Below are 26,410 nucleotides of genomic sequence, written 5' to 3'. Positions count from 1 at the left end.
TCCAAATTCCTAAAATGACCATCCAATAATGTTAATTGTCGATCCCTGGTGAAGAGTATTTTGTAATTTGGGCTTTATTAAGCGTTTATTCATGGACCCTATTCCTTAAAAATCCTCAATTTCTATTTAGTTCGTTCCAAATTAGAATCCTTCTCTCTCATCTGAATAAATAATACATCGAAGCAAAATACTATGCTAGAATCTGTTACTTATAATTTTCTTGCATTTGTTTTATTTAAATTTAATATCCATGGACCTCCCCGCGGTTCTTATAATACTATTTTTAATTTCCTTAATCTATCACTGCTTATAGTGAGTGTCTTGTACTTTTGCCCTCAAAATGTCTTCATAAATGTTTATTGGATCCATTGATTATCCTGAAATTTTGTCTTTGATTCGTTCTAAAATTACTGCCTTATTACTAGAGACTCTAAACCATATCAACCAATAATTTTGAACAAAAATTCTATTTCAAGCTATTTTGCTAACCTCCAAAAGGCTAAAATGGTTTCGGGTAATACATATGTTTTTGATTGTATTTAATAGATCTCCGTCGCGGTCGTCTTTATTTTGTTCAATATGTTATTTTCTTTTTAGACGTTCTCGTTACATTCTATTTAGTATTGTAAGTAGTAATATATTTAGCTGTTTTGTTGTACAATTTTTGTTATAATAATATACTGCTTCACAACGTTTATACCTAATAATTGTGTTATATGACTCACGTCCGCATATGTTGACTGAATAAATAAACAGGCATTTATATAAATTATTTTTAAGTAAATTTTTATTTATTCGTTTCTTTTTTTTTGCATTTCTACAAAATATATTTGTCGGTAAAACGGATAGCGATTTTCTCGCTCACGACCACTGTTTGCGGTATTACGGTAAACGACATATTTTGGTTTCAACGGCGTAAACGATTTTTTTAACATCGGAGCCTATGTCTGTGTAATTACTAATTACAATACTGTAATATGTAATGCATAAAAACGTTATAGTTATTTAACTTAAATAATGTTATTTTCATCCGTTTCATCGCCAACGACCATACCACGTTGAATACACCAGTTCTCGTCCGATCACTGAAGTTAAGCAACGTCGGGCGTAGTTAGTACTTGGATGGGTGACCGCTTGGGAACACTACGTGCCGTTGGCTTTTTTTGCTTCATTTTTAACATTATTTTATTTAAATTTTAAGAATATAAAAACATTTTTTGCTTTTGTCCCTTTGACTTTAAAGAATTATTGTAGAACTCCTTAACCACGATAAATTTAAAAAATAATTATTTTTATATCACTTTAATTATAAAATATATATACATTTAATATTATACTATAAATATTTTTATTCTTTAAAATTATACCTGTAGTATAGTTAACATCCAGAGTGGCATCGCATCATGGCTTATTTTATCAGTACCTATGTATATATTTTTTTGCAATTGTGTACTTTTGTTCTCATCCGGAATCTGACCAATTTGCTCGTACCTATTTACTAAGCTGTATGTATCCTAGACAGTGGCGTAGCCAGGGGCTGAGTTTGGGTGTATAATCTCCCCTCCACTGCCATTAAAATTGTTTCCCCTAATAAAATATGTATTATTTATATACGAAAATGGTTTATTACATATTTTGGTTTCAACGGCGTAAACGGTTTTTTTCTAACTTCGGAGCCTATGTCTGTGTAATTGCAATATGCCGCGTACGACAATATAATATATTCTCTGCTGGCCGTCGACGACGAGACCACATTGGTGACGGGTACAAAGCGTGCATCGTCGAGCGGAACGGCAATAATACGCTCCCGCTGCGCACTTTAATAATAATTGTTATTGTTGTCGAGGCCCGCGAGCGTCCGTCACCTCAATCAGCCCGCCAGCTACCCTCCATCGCGCCAACCACCGACCCCTGACACGCGTGACTTTCGTCGTTCGTCCATCCGGTCAATTGCTTTTCGCAGGGTATACCTACAACAAAGTGTGTCCGTCGTCTCAGTCCGAACTCAAATTCGTACACCGTGTTGCAGGGGCGACGATTTTAACATAATATTATCAACTATGTATATAATAATTACATCAACAATAATAATATCGTGTGTTTATTTTTGATCCATCTCCGTGACGACATATTGTAATGTGTTGTAAAAAGTATGATTGGACCACCATCACACGCACATTGTCCATTTGTCCATCGCATAACAGACCAACGAATCCGTGTATTATGAATTATAATAGCTATCTATTGGGTTTAATAATAATAATATACTCTAATATTATTACGTATTATCGTTACATTGTGTCATCGAAATATTTTAAGATGTGTGCTTTTTATCTCTTCTTCTTTTCCTTCCGGGCAATAAGAGCGAGTTCAAAAAGTTTCTTCGCGCCGACGCATCCACGTGGATTCGAAATTGATTATACCTATTGAACGGGTAGTTTCTCGAATTGTTCGGTATAGTTATCGAACAAAAATAAAAACAGCGAACAAAATCGTAAAAGCAAGCTTTTTCTGTTAATAACCCATACAGCGATGAGCTCCGATCGGAATCGGTTTCAAATCCAATTGTTGTCCCGTTCCGATTCGAATAATATACACGACGATAATGTATTATTATACTTCCCCACGGCGATCAGAAGAAAATACGAAACAAAATAATATGCTCATCATTACATAATAATATACGAATTGCTGTTAGAACTGACTTTTGTCAGTCGTTTTTCTTGCGATATTGGCAAGATGTAGGGTACATTACATTTAATAATATGTAATGGGATACATTTTATTGTAAACACATAATATGTATAGGTATGTGTGTAATCGCTAGAGGACCTTGGAAAAACGGTATTTTATAATTATTTTGTCCACTTTTCCGAACATATTCCCCTGAACCACTGACCATAATTGTTATGCTATCGATCGGTTGTTGGGAAAAACGTGACCAAAAACTTAACTGTACTCAGCAATAATAATTACTAAAATATTACACCGGTCGGCAATATTGTTGTCCTACAAATGTTGATATTAAAACTAAAATCCGTTTAATTTTTCCAGCCTCGTGATAGAGGTGTACGCAATTGGATAACGTAGTAAAACGATTTACCTTACTATCCACGCATGGTTGGATTTCCTCCTCACGAACGGTCCGAAAACAAAATATGTTGTAAACAGTTTAAGGTGGAAACGTCGTCTGAACGTTTGAAATGCTCATCACAACGTTTTCACCGAAAGAAGTTGTTAAAAATTACACTTCGGTTGGCAGTTTGGCACAGCGATGTCAAAATTACATTCTCGTAAAACTTACTATATACGACCGAAACACTCTGGTTGAGTTAGTTCAAAAATAAAACGTTCACATTATTTATCGCAATATATTTCGTCCGATGAAACGACACGTTTTTATTTTGTTTTTAATCTCTTATCAAATTACCAATGTTTTAAATAATTGTACGATAAAAATACTTAAAAATAACTTTTGAAAATACCAGACATTTTTATATTCGACCAACACGTTCTATATGTGTTTTTATTTTGGTTTCACGAAACGCATAATATCCAGATCTTACCAGGTTTACTTGCATTTATCAAATGCATTACCTATTTTCTACCTGTTCGATCGCCATTTAAGTGTAATTTTTTAACGTGTAGTGGATTTCAGTAATAATTAACGTTTCTATATCAATAACCACCCGAGTCAATACGAAGATAATACATTATATCGATACAAAGTTTAAGCTTAGCAATTCATAACAAGTAGGTGGATACTATAAGTTTTGCTTATTCTCAGGGTTATTAATTATACAAACTGACTAAATTTTCTATGAAAATTGAAAATAAAATTATTTATTTATTTAAAATTGCTTACTAGAGTAGTATGTATACATACATTTAGTTAGTATATTTTTGAATCATAATTAATTTTTTTTAATATCCCATTATTAATCTCTTCATTAAAAAAAATGTCAATATACTTCTGTCCGTAATTAAAATAATGATAGGTAACCTAATAAAATACTCACAGGTTTTTAAATATAATATTATTCGATTTGCAATTGAACGGAATTGGTTTGGTACCTACCACACGCATGACGCAGTTAACCATTAAAATATTCACTATCAACATGTTCTAAAATGTAGACGTAAACGTAAAATTGATTGGTCGTTCATTTTGAGTAATGAAAGTTCTCCGTTTAAAATGAAGTTTATTTTTATTTTTGACCCGTAAAAACGACCATGAATTATATGATCATATTAATAAAATACATCGATGCCAATTCGGTGGTAGGTATGTAGTTGAAAAACATTTTTTTTTTAAATAGTTGCTTAAATGCATTGTATAGTACAATGTGGATGATACGTTATGTTCTAAGTACGGTTCAAATATTATACGAAAATAATTACACCCAAATCTATAATCCACGAGGAACAAGTAATTATTTATGAAAAAGTCCGTATATATTATGTTAAAACAAAATTTATTTCATCAAAAACTCCATACTATACATAAACCAAAAGTCCATAAATAATATTTTTAGTATGGAAACATATTATTAGCATATTTTTTATGGACCCAAGTATTAACATTTAATAGTGCTAAATAAATATGCTTAAGGGTTTTTAATTAAAAACCCTCATGGTCTTAATATAAAATATTAATTTTTTAACTATATGCTTTGTTGACTCTATATACCTACAAATACAAAATGTCAAAACAGTTTCTAAACTGACGAGCATTTCGTATAACAGTTTTTATAAAAAAAAATGCATTAATATTGCACACAAGTCCTTCAAATGTGTTAACAAAAAACCTAAAACCATTAATGTAAAAACAAAATAAAATATATAGTATAAAAAAATAATACCGATGTTACAGTTGTAAATTTCTATAATCAAAATCTAAATGAAGTATACGTCACTATTTAAATATAACCTAATTATAAATGTTATCATTTTATAATATTCATTAGAATTATGAATAAAATATTTTTTTTAAATAATTATATTTTATTACAATGATTATAAGCATTAATTAACACTGACCACACAATGAAAATATGTTCATGCCATTAGCAGTTGACATTAGTTTTATAATAATAGATTACCTACGGGCTACGGACAAGCATTTTCAAATATGAAAAACAGTTCATTGCTGACGGCCATAACCGACAACAGAGACGAGATAGAGTTAAATATATACATATTATATAGTTTGCAAAAGCAACGTTAGTATTAAATAATTACATAGTGCATTTTTTTTGCAGTAAAATTTTTTTCAACTAGACATTCGTTATTAATTCATTTGTCAGCTTTACAATTTGTAATATTAAAATGTCATAATATATTAATTTAAAATTTACTCATATTTCCTTTTGTCTATATTTTAATAATAACTACATTAATTATTTAATATGACCAATAAAATTAACATCGTAATATAGACAACTATAGACAAAAAAATTGAGTGGTTTAAAAGTTTGACAGTCAATGATTGAAACATTTTTATCCAGCGCTTAAAGTCTGTCAACCACGTGGTCATAAAATAAATCAACTAAAACCATCGAAAAGACGCGTTTAAAGTAGGCATAAAAACGGGTTACTGGATCTCATTCTGAAAAATTAAACTTGGAATAATAACAGTATGACAAAATATATTGTTTTTGACTCTCCTAGAAACAAATCTCAAATAAATTAGTTGGTGGTATTACATTTATAAATGTACTGTATCGGAGTACTGTTAGTTTTCATTAAATTGAGCAGAGGACACCACCTACGACACTTACGTCAGCACCTTCAGTCTTCTTCGCACTAAATCTGTGGTCCCGGTGTAGAAAAAGACGTCTGACACATGTAACGGATCGTTACGTTGTCCTGCGGTGATTTATATATATATTGTTTGTGTTGAGCGCCCAGGCATGGCCCAGAAGGGAGACGTTATGTATACACCACGTTCGCAAACAAAACTCTAGGGGAATAGAGGAGTGCTGCGGGCGCATCAACATCATTGGCAAGTGGCAACCCTATAATGTACGGGGGGGGGGGGACCTTTCTGTCGGTCATTAAAACAACAAAAACAAAAGGGCCCTTTCATGATGCCGGGTATTATTTTTCGTCATGAGAAATGGCCAGCAACGGGCCTTTCGATTTTTTGCGTCTGGCCCGAATTTCTATATATTTACTCCGCTGTATCTCATACAGTCATACGCGTCTGTTATAAAAATAACATATCATAATAGGTAACAATATCGACGTACTATGCAAAGTATTGCCATACAGCTGCAGCACACGACGTATTTATTTTGAGTTCGTTTTCGGCGGCGCCGCTAATAACGATTAATAATAATAGCACTCTACGCGTAGGTATACCAATTCAACTCGCGACAATATTATGTTATAGGCTGTCAATCACCCGCGGCGGCGCGAGGTGGCTCAAAATTCTCGGCTGGATATCGGTGCGCGGATAAATTGGTGTTCTCTGCCTGTGACCGATCTCGTGTCGGACCCGTCAGTATATTATTATAATATGTTCCGATTGTTGTTGGTCGAAATTATTTTTCTTCCGTTCAGACAACAGACCGGGTGCGAGACCGATAACTCACCGCCGCAGCCGAATGTAAATTCGAAACGTGCGCGTGTGGAGAACTATCCATTATCCTGCGCGTTTTCGGACGGACGGACGGCAGCCGGAAATCGGGTCGCGGGCCGCATTGCGGGTGATCGGCCGGAACTTCCGCCATACAGAGAGTTAACACACGCAACCCTAGAGTAAATACATCTCACCGATATGGGCCGGAATGGATGTTGATGAAGTGTGGAACACGAAAAAATAAATAAATAGAATACATTTGTGTTTACATTTCTTATGGACACGGACGAGACCCTCGGACGGGTGTTAATACGAGTCGATCCGCAGTCAGTATTATTGTATAGTGGTGCAGTACGCACGAGAGGTGCAGGATGTGCCTGGGCTGATTCGGGCCTTAAAATTTAAGTCCCGGAGTATAGGGAGCCTGCAGTAATTTGACTGATGTTCCTTGAATAAAATGTCATTTTTTCTTAAATATGTGGTAATAATAATAAGCCATATGTTTCGAGATTAAAAAAAAAATAATAATAAAACGTAAAATATTTTTAATTTGCGTGGAATAACTTGTTATAATTTTTACAGCTAGATATATTTTTATTTTTTTTTATTATTTAACAAAGTCCGCTGCAACTGTGGCCATTGGACTGAGCTAGATATTATTGACTACAAAATAACATGTACAAATATGAAATAATAATAATAAACATTACAATGTCATCTTAGAAATAGATATTATATACCACTGATTATGTATACGTGTGCGTTGTCAGGAGAGGGCCCCAAAAATATCGTAGGCACTCTCCCCCCCCCTTCCCAAAACTTAATTTCTGCGCACGCCTGTCGTGGCGACGACGTCGAGTTCTGCGCGACAATGACCAATGACCGAATCGGTTTACGAGTGATATACTCAAACGGTTTGAGTCGGTATTTAACAATGCTCGCACGTTACGCCGTTATAAAATCGAAACGGTCGCACACTACTCGCCGCGATCGATATAAATACGCGACCGTTTCCGATGTGCCTTTGCCCCGACCTTTGTCCGCGATATCTGATCACGGATCGTCAACGTTAGGTTGCGTGTGTGTGTGTGTGTGTGTGTGTGTGTGTGTGTACACATTTATCGTCATTTCCATTCGGTGCGCATATGGCTCGCCCAACGTCCGACAGCGATTGTTATCGACTACATTATATTACTATTATTGTATAGCTGGTCGATCGTAGGTTAGCGCATAGCGCATATTATTATTATTATTATTACCTATTACACGGATCCGATCGTCGTGATTTTGTTTCCAACTCGGAACTCGATTAATTTTATAACGCTATATATACACTTTCCGTTAAATGATATTATCATCATATATTTATTCGATTCGATGGAATAGACAATTTTCTTTTTTTTACTTATAATTTAAAAATCATGCAATAAATATATTTCGTATAGACTCTTCTTTTTCCACGGTATAAACTCATTTTCGTATAGAAATTATGAGTACGTTTTATTGCCATTTTTTGATTAAAATTTTTTTTTCAACAACTTAGAGTAGGGGTACCACCTACCTATATTATAATATGCAACGTACGAGTACATCAACATTTTTATTATTTATTCAAGTACTTAAATTTCCACGGAATATACATAACTCGTTTTGTTCAAAGCCAATGGTTCAAAGTATAAATTACTGACACTATAATATTATTCAGTTATAATTTTATTCAATTATTCCCAATAAACATTCAACTCATTTATTATTATTATTGTATTATAATAATTTATCAATAGTTTGATTATACACTATTATATTTGTTCGTTGAACTACGAATAAATAATTTTTATCAAACAACAATCTGTACACAAGGCACTTTCCATATTGAATAATATCGTAAAAATAAAAAAAAAATGTATTTCTCTAGCTCCCGTCATTCAAACTAAATTACACGAGTTGGTTTTATTAGAACCTGTACAACAATGATATTATTATAGAGAATCTACACGACAAATAGACATTTTTAATTGATTGTACTCATTTATTGTATCGTAATTGAAATATTGTTCATAATATTGTATTGCTGTATATTTCATACTTCAAATAGAAGGTAAACAAATGAAAATAAAGTGGCCGTCTAAAAAAAAGCTTCTGTGTCGGGTACTTAATGTCGGATGTACTTAATATTTAAGACATTTTGTGAAATATTATAATAATATAACGAAATTGAGCACTGAGCGAAAAAAAACAATTATACGTGCCTTATGCATGCATGGGGGTGGGGATAAATATAATATTTTTGTTACAGCTAGCTAAGCGGAATTTCACAAGTACACTTCTTGAAGATATATAGTGCGTTTTTAAGTACATATTTTCCTTCATTATCTGGTTGTCTAACTGTCTTAGGATTTAAATATAGGTTGTCATTAAAATCAGCACAGATAATGACATAATGTATTATTTTGTAGGTAGATTATTTGTTCTTGCTAAAAAAAAAATACAATTTTTGCACACATTTTGCCTGTCAGCCTGAATAGTAGGTACTAATATTATATTTCTTGATATTGCTATTATATTAGAGTGATTTATTTTACTATTAGTATTATATTATAGTAGGTTGGTTTAATTTTTTCAGAAAACGTATAAATAATAATTATATTATATTATGAATATTAATTATTATAATAGTACGAGTATATAACTTTATTATTTATTATAATATAAATTCGTCAAAATGCCATCAGCAAACTCTCATATAAATGTGTTGTGGATTTACTCTGAACCTCCATCAATGTTTATGATCAGAGCATTTTTTCGTCTATAAATTGTGTCCTCAGACACAAAAATAATAATAATAAAAACACACGTCATAAATTATTATTAATTATGTAATATCAAAACATTCATCGCTCCACTGAGAATCTAAAACAATTTGACCGAATATTTGTTGAAATTATTTTTGTTTTATGTGATTTTATTGTTGTTTTTAACCTAGCTTAGTCTGTGCATAATGATTAGGAGCTAACGGCACACAGTTGGTGAAATGAGTCACCAGTTATCCATTAAAGTATTAACTACTCTTGACAAAGTTTAACTCGGCACTAAGAAGCAACTAACGATTCTACTGCGTCATTTTAAAGTCTACCTAAATTAGATTTTTGTTTTGTTTGATGCTAAGGAAAACAATTTATATTATTATATTATGTAAATGCATGTTATTATTTTACCACCTCTACTCATTCAAATTTTCGTAAAGGCTATAATTGTATTTATTTTTAAATATTAAAATAAAGTTTAATTTAAAAAAAGTAACAGTTTGAAAATATTGTGTTCAACTTACAAAAACAGAAATACACTGTATTAGGTACCTACAATATATCATTTACAAATATACATAATATTATATTATATAATATATAGGTATTAGGTACATTAGTTTCCATATGTAATTGAAGCATTCAACTCAAACATATTAATATCATACATTTTGGATATTTACTCTACATATTTTCTTGTCTCATTTAAAATTACCTACCACGTACTAAATAATTCTATCATTATAATAATATTCTACAAATTCAAAAAATCATTTAAACAGAATTTTGGTGTTATTTTAGTACTTATACTCAATATAAAATAAATAATTTACACACTTCCTAAAGTTTAAACCTTACTAAATTAAAAAATATATATAATATAATAATCAAATATATTCTGTAAACGTGACAAAGAACAAAATTTGAAACATGCAACATTTATGAAACCTTATAAAAAGTGTTTTCTCTTGTAATCCAGAGGGAAATGTTTTTCGTTTGTAGTATTTTAGTTTTCTTAACAGTGATGTAAGTCCATCCATATTCGTTTCAAGTCACCCGACTTTTTGCAAAATATTTTTATTACAATTGCTCATGTTTTTGCAACGCTAGATGACCTAGGTTAGGTACTATATTATTATTGTTCTTATTATTTTATGACTCAATTATTTATTTTTTTCATAAAACGATATTTGTTGCAGTAAAATTGCGTACACAATGCGCTGTTTTAAAAATTATTCTTACATAATATTATTATTATCATTTTTATTAAATTAAATTCATAAAATAATTTAATACCTTGTATATTAAATTCATCTTAAACCTAAAATATACGAATTAAGAACATTAATGACCACGATCGTAAAAACTAACAAGAACAAAAATAAATATTCTTGTACATTGGCTAGTTTCTATTACAACGAATTCAGATTACAAATATTTTTCTGATGATAATAATAGGATACTTCAGTTGCATAGGCCATGCGTAAAACGTTTTTAAAGATAATATGTTTGCTGGATTTCAAAAACTCATCGACTCGAGTCTTAAAAAAAATAATTTTTATTTTAAATTTCCAATCCTTGTTGTTTTTAGTAGGTACACAATATATTTAGTATTTTGACACATGACTTATATCAATTTCTACGAAATTATATGATTTTGTCTAATCGGATAATACAATTAAAAGTGCTAAACACCAATATGGACACATATTTTTTTATATAAATATTAAGCGCTAAAAATTATATATTTGAGTGTATTTATTTTTACATTTAAGTTGAAATAGGATTTCATTGTAACAAATACAATGTTAATAATATAAAAATGTATATTAATATTACTATATCACCGTCTTATTTATATTTAAATTGTAACAATTTATATACATAAAACATAGACATAAATTACAACGTTATAAAATTGAAATGACCTCTGATGTAAACGGATTGGTACAGTAACCTCGGAACTTTTATATACTTATGCCACATATTTATTATTTATAAATAATAAATATGGTTTGGTATTAAAACAGGAAAATGAATAAGCTTAAAAAGTATAATATATTTCTACAGGAATATCGATATATTTACCATATGCATGATTATTATTTGAATACATCAAAAGAATCTTACGCGTGAGTTATACATGGCATGCAAAAAAAGTATTTTATAAAAGTAAAGAAGATCGTACTCTGCAGTTTGTTTGAGTACACCAATCATGAAGTTATTCGTTACCTGTTACTTTTTCGATTTTCTTTGATAAAATAACAACATTGACTAACCGTTATCGGTTGATTTAAAAATTGTTTTCGTTCCGATCAGGTTTTACGATCGAACGAACTCGGCACACATAAGTTAGTTAAAGTCACAAAAACCAACAAAATCTGACAGGATAGAAATAGAAAAATAAATTTGAAAAAAAATAATAGGACCTCTTAAACTTTAAAAACGTTGCATGGCCGTGCATGGTCACAACAACTTCATAGCATATAATATACAACGTCAAACCGTTATACGTTATCGGTAATAAATTTAACGCCCAACGAACCAACTTAACGTTACGAAAATGCACAATGCGCGACAACTAGACGGGTACGGTGAAAAACCAAAAACGAAAACAGTAATAATATGTATAATAAATTAATAAAACCGAAACACGAACGAGAATTCTAAGATACACGTCTACCCTACTCGCCGCGAAATACACTGCTCCGATTGTCGAACGTATATCTCGCAGAAGATTTATAACTGAAATGTTAGCCGACAGGTCTTACGAGATCAACGCAATATCCTGTTATCAGATTCTCCGAAGACGATTTACATGCGATCAATTCACCATCGCAATAAATGACATTGGTACCCTTGATCCGTTTTATTTTTTACCGACGATGGTGTAGACTCGAGACCGATATTATGTCGATATAAACGAAAGAGCGCGTGTAGCAGCTAGACTAGGTACTTCACTGATCATAATATACGTACTATTATATTTAATGGGATTAATCCGGTGTCGCGATAATGGTTTTTATATATTCGACCGAATAAGAGCTAAATAGTAATAATTACGTTCAACGTTTGTTTTATTCGATAAGTGTAAATTAATAATATAAGTTACAACACGTTAATTCTATATGCCGTACGACAATATTATTGTTGTTAAATGGATTATAGTTTACACGTACATTTAACAATAAGACGTTTCTAACTTCATTTGATTACGAATCGTAACGATATTCAGTCGTCTTTTAGGTTTGTAAGTAATCATATCATTACTTTAGTTCGATAAGGTTAACATTATTAAAACTAAACGTACTTATTCGTAAGTGTAAAATATTATAATACATACCTGCATCGATTGTTAAATAAATTATAGCTTTACGAGTAGATTTGACAATGAGTCAAGTATCTGACCTGAGACTTCCCAATAATTTATTTAATAACAAATCATTATACCATATTCAGTCGTTTTTAAGGCCAGCGAAAAAAATCATAATATTGCTTTAGTTCGATAAGATCAACATTATTAAAACTAAACGTTCGATGGGAATAATAAAATATGCAACTTTAATAGTGTTTAAAAATAATAACGATTGTTACGAAGATAATACGAACTTGCTATTTTTACGCTGAATCGCCGGAACCTTAAGGGTCCGGCAAACAATAATAAAGTACGACCGTAATTTATTTAGGCTATAAATGCAGAAGCCTGCAGTAATAAATATATAGATACCTCCATAATTTTATCCTCTCGTGGTATGCGATTGTAATGTTAGACATTCAAATTAAATCTTTTCATGTATTGGAACCGTTAATGCAAAAATGGTTCAATTATCGAACACCTCTACTGGCACTAGCGGTCGTATTTCTAACATTAATTTCCGCTGCCTTCTGAAAAAATTTTGGTCGGTTATAAAACTGTGAGTTATAAAACCTATTACATTATAATAGCAGTGTATACGTTTATAAAATATATAGTATGGTTATATTATTATGAACGGATATTAAAAACACCAGTCAAGTCATTATTCTACTGATAACACAAAAATGCAATGCTGTTGTAATATTTCCGTCGTGTATAAAAGAGGGAACCGATTTTAATGATAAAATCGTAATTTGTTCAGTATCATTTTGGCAATTACGTATGCGATGAATAAAAATTTAAAAATCACTGTCTTAAGATAAATTTAATATTATAAATAAAGCTTGAGATAGAATTAAATTCTGATGCCGAATAATCAGAACGTAAGCACATAAAATGTACCACCGTCAAAACTGTAATGTTATAACTTATAAGACTAATAATAAATAATACTATAATAGTATTAATGTTTACAACTCGACATATTATGTAAATATTTTAATCACAAAATTGCGATTTTAATCTTGCGTTGAACACGAGATAAAAGCGACAATATTGATTAACCTTTTTTTAGCATAAAAAAGAAAAATTTTGTTTAGCACTAAGTGTGGAAAACTCAAAGATCAAAGATCAAAAAATAAAATATATCTCTATTTAATTGCCTTGGCTTATTAATTTATTAAAATTTATTGTACGCATTTTAATTTTAACAGATATTGTATTTCAATACCTACTGGTTAATCAACATGAAGCCAAACTATTTGCTAAGGTAAAAGACATGTCCAAGCCATAAGCACCAATTTAATTTTAATTGAATAATATTAACATAATTAATACATTATACACAGGGGTGGTCGTGAAGAGCATAATATTTTGCCGATCATCTTCAGAAATCAAATTGAATAAAATGTGAAATGAGATGAATATACCATACAAATATTTTGGATAATATTGTTGCTTTAGTAAAAACATTTGGTGTCTCACAGGAATGAGAAGTGAACCAAACATCCCTGATATATACCGTGCATCAATTATTATTGAGAACGCGTAATATTTTCTGATCATTATAACTTACTGTTGGATTAAAAATTTAAAATCTACCCAAATATGGGTGAGCGGTTTTGTTCTAGATAAAAAAATACCGAACAATATTGTACGCGATGAATCACAATTTTGGGATGTTTTAAAAAAATAGTCAAATACAAAAATCACTTTTCCGTCGGAAGATTTTCTATCCGGACAAAACGGGGCTCTTTAAATATTCTTGTATCATTTTAAAAATTCCAACATGCGTGTCTCGCGCGTCGATAAAGTCGGAGAGGAAATAATAACGAGTGTGCCTAATCTCTGCGAGGCTTATATACCTATATGCACACATATGCGTACTATAGAATGTATCGCGATGTTTTCGCCATTCTGAATTACTTACAAAAACCCAATTTCCACATTGCGCTAAGAAAAAGTTAAAACGACATCGTGAACACCGCGCGGGCCATGATGCAAATTGTACGAATAGATATATGTATACAACCTCGCCTAACCTAACGTACCATACATAATATTATTATATTATCTCGGTTGTATATGGGTAGGTTATCACTCTCTTTTTACCCTACGAACTATATGATATTAGCATGTTAGCACAAAAAACAAGACAATATAACATTATATTCATATACCTACGGGTAACAACGGTGATGATGATGACGATGCTGATGATGATAATAATAATAATGATATGGCATCTGCAAATTAGTACACGTTACACGTAAACATCCCGGAGAACATATTTTTTCCTAGCGTAACTACCGCAATCAAGCAATCGTCAAAAGAAAAAAGGCAAGAGTGAAAATGAGCGCATCATTGCCCCGAGGATATTATGTATACAACTTATACGTGCGCTTTTACTATTTTCCTCCTTTTTTACGTCACGTATTTTTCAAGTATGAGATATTTTGTCGTGTATGCAGGAAATTATAATAACGAAGATAATGATGGTAATAATAATAATAATAATAACAACAACAACATAAACCTACACTCAAAATCCCATGATTAGTTTAATAATGATGTACGCAATATGTATACAAATTATGACAAGAAATAAAAACAATAGATACAAAAATATTAAAAGAAAACTTCAAAAACAACTCAAACCCAATATAAGTGGCGTGTGTACGATTAATAATGTATAATACCATTGTCTAAACTCTAAATGAATTTATTATAAATAATTGTATCGATGGTTCGTACTGATGTAATCAATTCGCATGATTGGGTGAATGGGTATAATAAAAAAAATCTGTTTGTACTGTTATATTTTAAGTCAATTAAGAACATTAAAGAATGAACAAAAAATATCCACTTACTTCGTTAACGAGCGGGAAAGAACAATTTTTTTCCTTAAGAAGAGCGTAAACAAAAATTATTTAAAGTAAAACTTTTTCATCTTATTACCATATTATTTATTTTTTTGCTAATTTGTTTTGAATTTATGCGTAAAAATTCACTTCATTTTTCAAAATTAATTTACAATAAGTCAGTTTTGGTACACAATAAAATAAAGGGAAAAATAAATAAAGACCAATACATTTTCTTCTGCGTACTTAATATACCTAAACATAGATTTAAAAACAACATCTTAAATAATATTTGTTTGGATATTGATAGATTACAAAAAGTTTTTAAAACTAAATGGTTTTAATAGTTATTATTAATATTATAATAACTAATACGAGTTGGTTTTCTATCCTTGTCCGTTGAAGTTTCCCGATGTACTTCTGATGCGTTAAAAATATTGTAAACTTAATATGAAACTAGAAACTAACAGTTATTAACTACATACAAAACACTCAGCAGTGATAAAGAATAATATTAGATAAATATTGCCGTTTGGACTTGGTCACTTAGACATTTGCGTAAAAAATTGGGCGGCTTTCATTTGGGCAATAACTCAAAATTTCATATCGTTCGGGCGAATTTATACATATTATTTGGGCGATATTTACATGGGACCCTAGTATATCTAGTACATTTTTTAGGCGATCTTATATATACAGGGTGTAACAGAAAGATCTAACAAAAAAAAAATTCATGCTAGTTAAATGTATGACAAAAATGGTGAAAATTTGAATAATAAATATACTTATGCCACAAATAATATTTTGAAAAAGTATTATGTTTTAAATTAATTTACTCTAAAAAATATTGATATTTAAAAAAAATCTAAAAATAAACTACTTGACTTAGATAAATGTTTTATTCATATAAATTGTTCTTATAATCAGATTAATAAATTGGCAATTTTGAAATTTTCCAAAAAAAATTGAATCATATTTTTAAATTTGTAATTTCAGGTTCAAAAAATAATAATTTAAACAATATTATAATATTGATTATAACAACAGTTATTGCATTAGTCAGTTCTTTCCGTTACACCCTGTATATTATTTACGAAAAACTTATATGGACACCTAATAATATGTCAAATATATTTTTCTTTCCGTTTTTAGAGACTTAGTTTTGAGCACTTTAAAATTATTATTGTCTAAAACGATCTATAATGTAGCTAGTCAATACTATAAAAGTTATTTCTGTATAATACAAGTATATACTTACATATTATAATTATATACTACTAGGTATAATGTATAGGTATATTGTATACTTAATTGATAAGTACAACAAACATAATTATAAATTCGCCAAAATGATATAATATTCTCTACTCAGGTAAAATTTGGGTCATTCGCCCAAATGAATGACGCCCATAAAAATCATTTCAAACTGTCTTATCAAAATTAATGATTGCTTACGTCATACCTATCATCATCACCGGTTTTGGTGTTTTCGTGATTTATGAATTTAATTTCTCATGTGCTTATCTTATGAATGGAATTGAACGACAATTGTCTATTTAGTATTTTTCTCCTCACATAAACCGAGTAAAAATGAACATTTCCAAACCAAAGCAGTTGATATAACTTGTTTGCTTCAATCAGAATCTAAAGTAAGGACAGATTATTATTAACATCACAACTAAAAATATAATTTTTTTGTTGATTTAAATCTGATACGGCTTCTACATAACAAATTTATATTTATATCTGATACTGATGGTTATATTAAAATATTTGATAAATAATTATTATTTTAATATTCTGGAAATGTATTACCTGATTAATATTTTATTCTCGTAAAATTATTTTATTTACATATTAAAAATGCGATGAATTTTCAGAATGCAAGTATTATATACCTATGTATTACATACACTATATTTTCACAAGCCAAATACCAATAAGTAAATATAATTCTCTATCTCTACGTTTATTCAGTTCTTTCCATTTATTTAAGTAAGTACTTAAGTTTTATATTCGTGCCATAGACTTGTTCTTTAAACTTTAATAAATACTCTCGATATATTTATTTTTACTTTTCTACCTTTTTCATAATACGTCACTGAAATACTTTTCTTATAACGATAGTAAACATCAATCTCTTTTTTAATCACAAATCAATCAAATCGATACTGCACATCCATGAAAGGTCGAGTAACAGGTGTAAGTAAAATAAATCATGCACCGACATAAACATTATTAACTAGATATCGAAAAACACCCGATAAAATATACATATTTAAACAGTATTTATATTACAAGAACTTATCAATTAATAATAGAATGACACAAAATTAACTTGATTATATTATTTCAGATCCAAATATTTTATTTTAATAATTATTAAATTGAAGACAAATGTTCACTCTATTTGTTGAAATAATTAAAATCAAAAGGACTAATGTTATCTACTTCTTTTATTAAACGTTTAAAATTATTATTCACATTATCTCTTAAATCACTTGCTAAATATGATTTAACAAACTACTTAATTGATTGAATGGTAAAAGAATATTATAACATATGATATTTCATAGTTTTATTTTGATGATAGTTTAAAACTCCTAAAGTTCAGTAAGTATTTTTTATTTTAACCCTCTATTAAAAATTTAACAGTAATTTAAAGTGATGTATGCATCGTCTGTATATTATTATAAAAAATTTAAATAGTACCTATAATGCTGTCTGTACGCTTATCCTTTATTGTCCATGCGTTAAAAAAAATCTATATATTTGAGCTCTTGTAGATTTTAATTGAATAAATCAATAGTTTTCAGTCACATTATTTAAATTTCGGTTAAAAGTTCATTATACCGTTTTACATTTTAATGATTTATAATAATCTTCTATTCAACGAAATGCTTATTTTGGTATAATGTACATATTATAATACAGTTTTAATCTTTATAATTAATACTAATGTTATCTCTGTACTGAACAAATTTAACGTATTTAAAAGAGTTTCTGCACAACTAACAATACACATAAAATAACCAGACAAAAATCATTTAAAATACTACAAGTTCAAATAGTTAGAATTTTCAATTTCAGCAGAACTTTATTTTACTTTAGAACCGTTGAATTATGCGATGAAGAAAGAACGAGCTAACATTGCAATTTTTAATGTCGTTGTATCTATTGTTCTAAATAACGTCAGACAATTTAAGTATTTTTAATCATTGGTATATCTGTAAGAATATTAAGCATAATATTATTCTATACTTAAAAAACATCCACGTAAACAATTTGTTTTTGTTGCGAAACTCCGTTAGATTTTGGTTATATTTTGCTAAACTCGTGTTAGCCTGCAAACAAATGTACCATTTCAATGTCGATTAATATAATATTATATCACCAACGAAAACGCAGCACGTAGGACATGGGTCGCTTACGATTATCGAAAAATCTCTTCTTTTCTATACCCTGTACATAGTTATGTCATTATCGTACGATTATTATTTCTCAGTTTTTAAATGGAGTTCATCTGTTGCAGTTGTGATTATTATTATTATTATATATATTATTATCATAATTCGGATGGCAGCTTTCGATTATACAACATACCTTCGTCGTCCGTTTCATTCTAACTGATATGTATAGTATATATAATATCTATTAATTTTTAAACGGTGGTAGGCGTAAAAAAAATCACCTTTATACATATTATAACCAACGAAAATCGTCAGTGAAAATTGATAACGGTTTAGTTTTTTATTCGGAGCATATGTGTATAATATATTAATATGTTTTGAATAAAAAAAAAAACAGAGCAGTCACTCTCATATATATGTCACTGTACTGTATAATATGTGTTATATATTATATTATATCAATGTGTATAGACATATAGTATAGGTACCATTCACATGGAAAGTCATATTTTTTTTGAGCCTCGGCTACGATGATTTTTAGGAGTGGTGGTGGTAGTGGTGGTAAAATTTGTAAGATATATTGCTTCTAAATTATGAGCTTGTGAGTTGAGATATCATTAAATTTTGCTATACATCCTGTTGTGGGTGAGTGGGTCGATGAATAAAATATATTTGGCTCCTTTAATTAAAATTGTTCACCACGCCACTGGTAGGTACACGAAAAGTGATTCTGAGCAATCTGAGGAGAGACGCAGTCTGTCAGCGAATATATCGATAGCTACAATGCAAAAGGGCATAAGCGACATTTTCAAAATTATTCAGGAGAGCTAAAAAACTATTTTTTTAACAATAATTACATTTTGTAGATTATATTTTTAATTTAAAAAAATATGATAAGAATAAAAAAGATGAATTATACTCTATTTAAGACAATGGTTCTTCGATTTTTTTAGTTAAACATTAGTATTAGTTAGAATTGGCTATTATTATATAATTTGGTGCTTATGCCCCATTCATTTCCTTGCCTACAATTTTAGTACTAGTATTTTGGCGCTTATGTCGTATTAATTTTCTCCTTATTGTGTGAATATTCACACGCAAAACTAATAATTATTATAAGACACAAATAGTCAATCATAGTTAATTTTCATTGATAATAATATTATAATTTATAATCATAAATCATAAATAAATGATATTATGTTATTTTAATAGAAACGTAGATAAATATTCTCTTTGGAATAAAAATGTTAATAACTTCATACGATATTGCATTTTTAAGATTAAGATTATTTATCGTCAACTGAACAGATAACAGAAAATGGTTTTTTTATATAAAATCTATTATCAACTATAATAATGATGTTGTCGCTTAGGCCCCATAACGTAAAATCCTATGGTGCTTATGCTAACATTTAAAACTAAATGTCGCTTATTCCCTATTTATACACATACCTGTTAATTAATTAATTAAAATTTTTTGGCGCTTATGTCTAAATCTAAATTTTATAATTTTCTTATATTGTAAATAATAATCGTATCGATAAATGAGTAAGATGAATCGATACAGAATGACGTTTAAGAGTTAGAGATTAAAACATTTTTACTGCTACGAACGCAGAAAGTTGACGTCAGACACAACAACACACACACACGTACATAATTGGAAAACCAATACATTCATTGCTCCTCTCAAATCTAATAAACGTGTACGAAGCACTTTTATTGCTACGAAAGCCGAAATTCGACGGCAGACACAAAAAAAAATACCACATCTATGGAAAACCAATCGCTCCGCTAGGAATATCAAAACGTTTATATAATATTTTATTATAATCACATTATACATCAATCTGCGCTTTATAAGTAAAATAATATTATAATGACGGTTTATAAAAACAAAAAAACGGGAAAGTCGCTGTGTTGTATAAATTTCGTAGGTGTCTAATATAATACGCCTCGTAATTGAGTATTATGACAATAATATTATGTCACAGTACTGTGTATATTGTGTTAAATATAATTTCAATCATAATGTAATTTTATATCAACGTATATAAAATGCGATTGTTATCAGTCGTTTTTCATTTAAATAATAAATTTCGTAAATAATTTGAATACGATAGTAATTATAAAACAGGGAACATTGTATAAATTATTAAATTTTTCACTTGTAAACAAATATTTCATAATATTATATAAAAAAAACTTCAAAAAAAAGTCGAACATATCAAACGCTTATATAAGTCTAATAGCACAAAAAAAAAACAAAATATTTTGAAAATTATAAAAATGGTTCTATAAAATTCTAGTATAAATACAATTGGTAATGACTCAAGTTTATGTCAAATGTTTTATATTTACAAACCCGTAAAAAACCCATTTAGAAAAATTGAAAAAAAGTAAAAATTATTAGATGAAAAATATGTTACCACTACATAGGTACACAGCTATTATATAAATTATAAAAATAATGCATAAAAAGGTGAGTGAGTGGATGTCGCTCAACTGTACAGTAGGTCATAAGTGGGTCACTGTAATGGATTAAATTTGAATTCAATGATATAACATCATTGTATAAGAAAAACGATTCTGAGCGAAAACTGTCAGTCAGCCTATGATATTACCAAGTATATTTGATGATATTATTGTGAATAAGGTAATTTATATATAACCTATTTACGCCTTGTTTTAAATGTTTATATCTTAGCTATAAAAGTTGAACATTTTATAAATTTTTAACTACAAAATAGTTATTAAATTTTAAATTTGATATAAAATGCTAATATAAACATTCAGTGAAAATTTCATGAATATACGTTCATTTGTTTTAGAGTTACACCAAAAACCAAAATCGATTTTGCGTAAAAATTCCCGTTTTTCCTTAATTTTTTATGTTGTTTTTCCCGGCGCTTTTGAAAACTATTGAGAATTTTAAATTTTGACCTTCTAAATGCACCAACTAGATTCATTTTACCATCGAACAAGATACTGTTGAAGAAAATCGAAGCAGTCTTACTGCCCCAAACCGTGATGACAGACACAAAAATAAAATAATAAAAAAAAAAACACACACATCATTGTAAAATGATATTGATAAAATGTATTGACATTCCACTCAGAATCTAAAATTAACACAATTTATAATTTGATAGTTTAACAATAATAAATAATCATAAGGAATTTAAATCAAAACTTAAATCTAAACAATTTTATTTGAAAATAAATCGTGACAAAATTAACGTGATTAACAAATTTGTTTGCTTAAGAGTCCCGGTGCCAGTTTTTTATATTTTCCACAATTCAATAAAATTTGAAAATTAAATTTTATATATTAGTTGCCCCCTCAATTATAAGACTTTTCCACTTATCTACTACCCGATACCTATTTAAGAGGGGTTGGTAGGGTGTATTATATCGAAAAAATGACTTTACGGGAATAACTCTCAGGCTTTGTAGAATTGTCGGATTTTGATGACTATTTTTTGTATTTGAAAGAAGAAGACTTCCTACAGCCCGCATCAATCTCTGATTTTGTATTTTATTTCAAATAGTTGTATTAAAAAAATTGTAAAAAAATGACATATTATAAAGTTTGAGAATAAAATATTGAAAAACAGAGATCGATGTGGGCTGTAGAATATTCCCCTCTAGCAATTAAAAGAAAAATTATGAAATTTGGTTGATTCTACAAGGCGGTATCGTTATTCCCGCCGAGTGTATTTTTGAGGACAAAATGGCATCGGCACCGGGCGCCTTAAAAAAGAACTATGTAAAACAATTATGCATTTATGCAGAACCATATAAGTAAGTAGTTATTATTGTCAAGTGAAACGTAAATCGAATTTTTTTGACCTTGTACAATGATTATTAAAACTAAAACCATTGAAATTAATTCAGATGAATCTATATTACCATTTAATAAACCGAACAAGAACATCAAATCCGCTATCATTCCTAATTGGGTAACTTGCAACTTATTGATAGAGATCAATAGACAGATTAACAGAACTCGGGTACTACAAATAATTAATTTTAGAAATTTAAACTGTACATTTTCAACCTGATTTGTACCTGACTTGTTAGCAGAAATTGGTGTTCAAAATTATTGTGCGAAATTCTAGGTGATATCTAGAACATGTATGAAGTATTATAATATTTTCAAAGAGTAAATATTTCTGACATTTTTTTAGAAATTCTATAAATAAAACCTAATAACGTTTTGAAACCTTTGAAATCGAATTTTATATCAATAACAATATTATGATGGTAAATACGGTGATTTATATTTATTGTTATTGTTACAGAATCCATGAGATGTTCGCTCGACGTTGCCGGTCTGACCCAGTTTTCGACGGAACCACCGCCTGCGACGCCGCCATCGCCGCGGTCACTTCGGGCGACTGACGGCCGAATCGCGTAAGGCAGCGGCGGTGGCGGCGGCGGCGACTGCTGCTGCTGCATCGCCATGGACCGGACGCCGTCGTGCTGTTCGCAACCGGTGGCCGCGGCGGCGGCCGTGTACAACTACGGTGTGGCCGGCGCGACGATCGGCGGTTACGCCACGTCGTACGACGGCCACCCGCTGTCCACGTCGTCGTCGTCGGCGGTCGGCGTGACGACGGCGGTGGACGACGGCCAAGGGTGTTTCTGTTGCGACAGCGACGACGACAGCGTGGAACGGGCCCGCGTGGCCCACGCCAAGCGCAAGTGCTACAAAAGCTGCCTGCGGAACGCATTCGTGTGCGCCCTGCTGGTATCGTACACGTTTGCCGGTGCGCTGATATTCCTCAGCATCGAGGGTGATGTGGACGCCGATGCCTTGGACGCGGACGACGGTGGTGGCGGCGGCGGCAGTCCCGTCCGACTGGCCGGCCTGATGCCCGCCCAACAGCAGAACCTGACGGCCGCCTGGCTGGCCGCGGCGGCTGCGGGCGAAGAGAGTCGCGCCCGGACCGTGGAGACCATATGGGAGATCACGGTCAACTTGAACATACTGTACCGGGAGAACTGGACCCGGCTGGCCGCGCAGGAACTGAACCGGTTCCAGGAGGACCTGATACGCCGCCTCACGCAGCAGATGGAAATCGAATCGGCCGCAGTCAGCTATCACACCGGCGGCGGCGGAGGCTTCATCGTCGACCACGGTGGTGAATCAGTGGACAGCACCTTCGAATGGAACATGGCCACGTCGTTCCTCTACTGTCTGTCCATACTCACCACGATCGGTAAGTCCACAAAACGTATATTCTGTTCGGTATGATATTATAGTTACTATTATAACATTGTAGTAACGTATGGAAACCCGCCATTGTTGCTACAGGTAACAGGGGCAGGATTTATATCTTACCGTCTGTTGTCTGGGGGGGGGGGGGGCAGGAGCGAAGAGTTCACTGTAATTTATGTTTTATATTTGAATTCAATGATAAATCTTTGCACACGAAAAATGATTCTGGAGTAAACGGTCTGTCAGCCTATATGAATTAGTATATTACTGAGTATATTTCTTGATGTGTTTTTTTGATCTTGCCATTTAAGTAAAATTATATTAGTTTAATATTCCAAATCGTCATTGTATGTCTTTCACAGAACCTAAGTTTCCATTGTGTTTGGATACACTCTTTATGATTTCTTATTCATTAATGCAGGTACCTAGGTAGTACCACAGAACAATACACTGTGCACTGTACCGGTAAAGCACGATTGAGCATATATACCTTTTTAGCAACACGATTGAGCATGGAATATTTTATGCGATGTTGCCACATTCACGTGGCCGAAATTGAAAAATCTTGCTATAAGGCTCTGAAAACACTCAGCTTTATAAAAAGGGTCTCTATGGAATTTAATTTGATAACATCACTTTTGCTGTGCGCTCGTTAGATCCATTCTAGAGTATTCCGTCGTTATTTGGGAGTTTGAGAGCTTCTGCTAGTACTAGGAACCAGCTTGGGTACAACGTACATTTTTAATTATGCTGCTAGGGTACCTACTGTTGTACATTGACCACATACCTCATGATTATAATATAATATTTTATATATAATAATATATTATTAAATTGTTCTTTTATAATTTAAGCATTATAAAAAAAAATAATTATAGTAGGTACCTACTTATATAATAACGTGACAACGTTATACGTATAACTGATAAGATAAAAAAATTGAATTCTTTTAACAAGTCGTAAAAATGAATAAACTATTTACATTCCTTCGAGACCAATTATAACTCTTTACTTTACTTATCAAAACGAGACAAAGTTGAACTTTTAAACAGGTGAATATCAAACGATTTGCTACGGGCACTGGCCCACCCTGCCAGTAAGCTAAAACCGCCACTGCTAACAGCTCTATAGACTGCTCTGTACTGCTAAGTCAACTTATAGCTTTCAATCACGAACAACTTATACTTTATTTCATACCCATTTGCATCACCAATTATTCCCGTAATAGACAGATGTTTAGGATGATGCGTACTGCTAATGAGGACCTGTCGTTTTCTTTCTATTAATATTATGTGAACAACGTCTAGAATCTAGAGTTCACATTTTTCTTGTGTGTATGCATATTGTGTTCTGTACTTTGGGCCACAGCCCGGTTTGTTATTATATAAATAAGTAACCAATGTCCACGTGCTAGAATAAAATTAATAATCTCTTAATAGTTTCATTCGTTCTCAATTATTATCAATATAATATAATAACTATTAACATATAATTCTTAATATAATATTGTATTATATTATTATGTATTCGAGTAATATAACGGGAAAACCGTCCATAAAAAATGCGAACTCTACTAAACCCGTATGCAATTTGACTTAATTTTTAAATTATTTAATTGAATTTATTCTCCCATTACTGATCTGCACTGGATATTTACTTAATATATATTTTTAATTTTTATAATAACCAAAGTATGATAATTGCTTTATTTAAAAAAAAAAAAAAGTCCTGAGCCTATGGTAATTGCCTCACCCTCCCCCCCCCCCCCACTCCAAACACACACACATACACCTGCTACAGGTTGGTAAATAACTTTCATCGTTATTGCAATTCAAGCGTCACGGACGGTGTTAAAACGTCGACGTTCGTTATTATATTAAAAACAAAAACCGTCTCTTGAGCAGTCGCACGGCCATCGATATACCTAATGGTACATACGATATCGGTTTTAAAAATATGATAGGAATCCGATGTAACGCCGCGGGGCCCGACAAAAGATATCCCAATAATGGTCGACGTTGTTTATTGTGGAAATTGCCAAGTGTACATGTTAGGATACGCGGTATACGGTCATGTTCGTTTACCGGAAACTATTGTTCTAGGCAAATAATTTTCCGAAAACAGCATACCCCCGTAATAACAATAATAGTAATATTATGAATATTTATTT

The 26,410-nt window shown here is 31.0% G+C and overlaps 1 protein-coding gene and 1 non-coding gene across 4 annotated transcripts in view; both read left to right on the top strand.

Moving 5' to 3' along the window:
- The window catches only part of LOC132950807 (uncharacterized), a 321,853-nt gene that overhangs the window by 246,198 nt on the left and 49,245 nt on the right, over nucleotides 1–26,410 (top strand). For all 3 annotated transcript variants that reach the window (XM_061022381.1, XM_061022382.1, XM_061022380.1), the window contains one exon: nucleotides 23,321–24,241. In XM_061022381.1, the coding sequence (XP_060878364.1) occupies nucleotides 23,482–24,241 (760 nt within the window). In that variant the 5' untranslated portion in view covers nucleotides 23,321–23,481. The remainder of the gene's footprint in view (nucleotides 1–23,320; nucleotides 24,242–26,410) is intronic.
- Nucleotides 1,041–1,159, top strand: LOC132951499 (5S ribosomal RNA). Its single transcript, XR_009665331.1, has one exon. It is a non-coding gene; the product is annotated as a 5S ribosomal RNA (ribosomal RNA).

This window comes from Metopolophium dirhodum, chromosome 8 (assembly GCF_019925205.1).
Source record: "Metopolophium dirhodum isolate CAU chromosome 8, ASM1992520v1, whole genome shotgun sequence".
Taxonomy (NCBI): domain Eukaryota; kingdom Metazoa; phylum Arthropoda; class Insecta; order Hemiptera; family Aphididae; genus Metopolophium; species Metopolophium dirhodum.
This window is presented reverse-complemented; position numbering and strand designations above follow the sequence as displayed.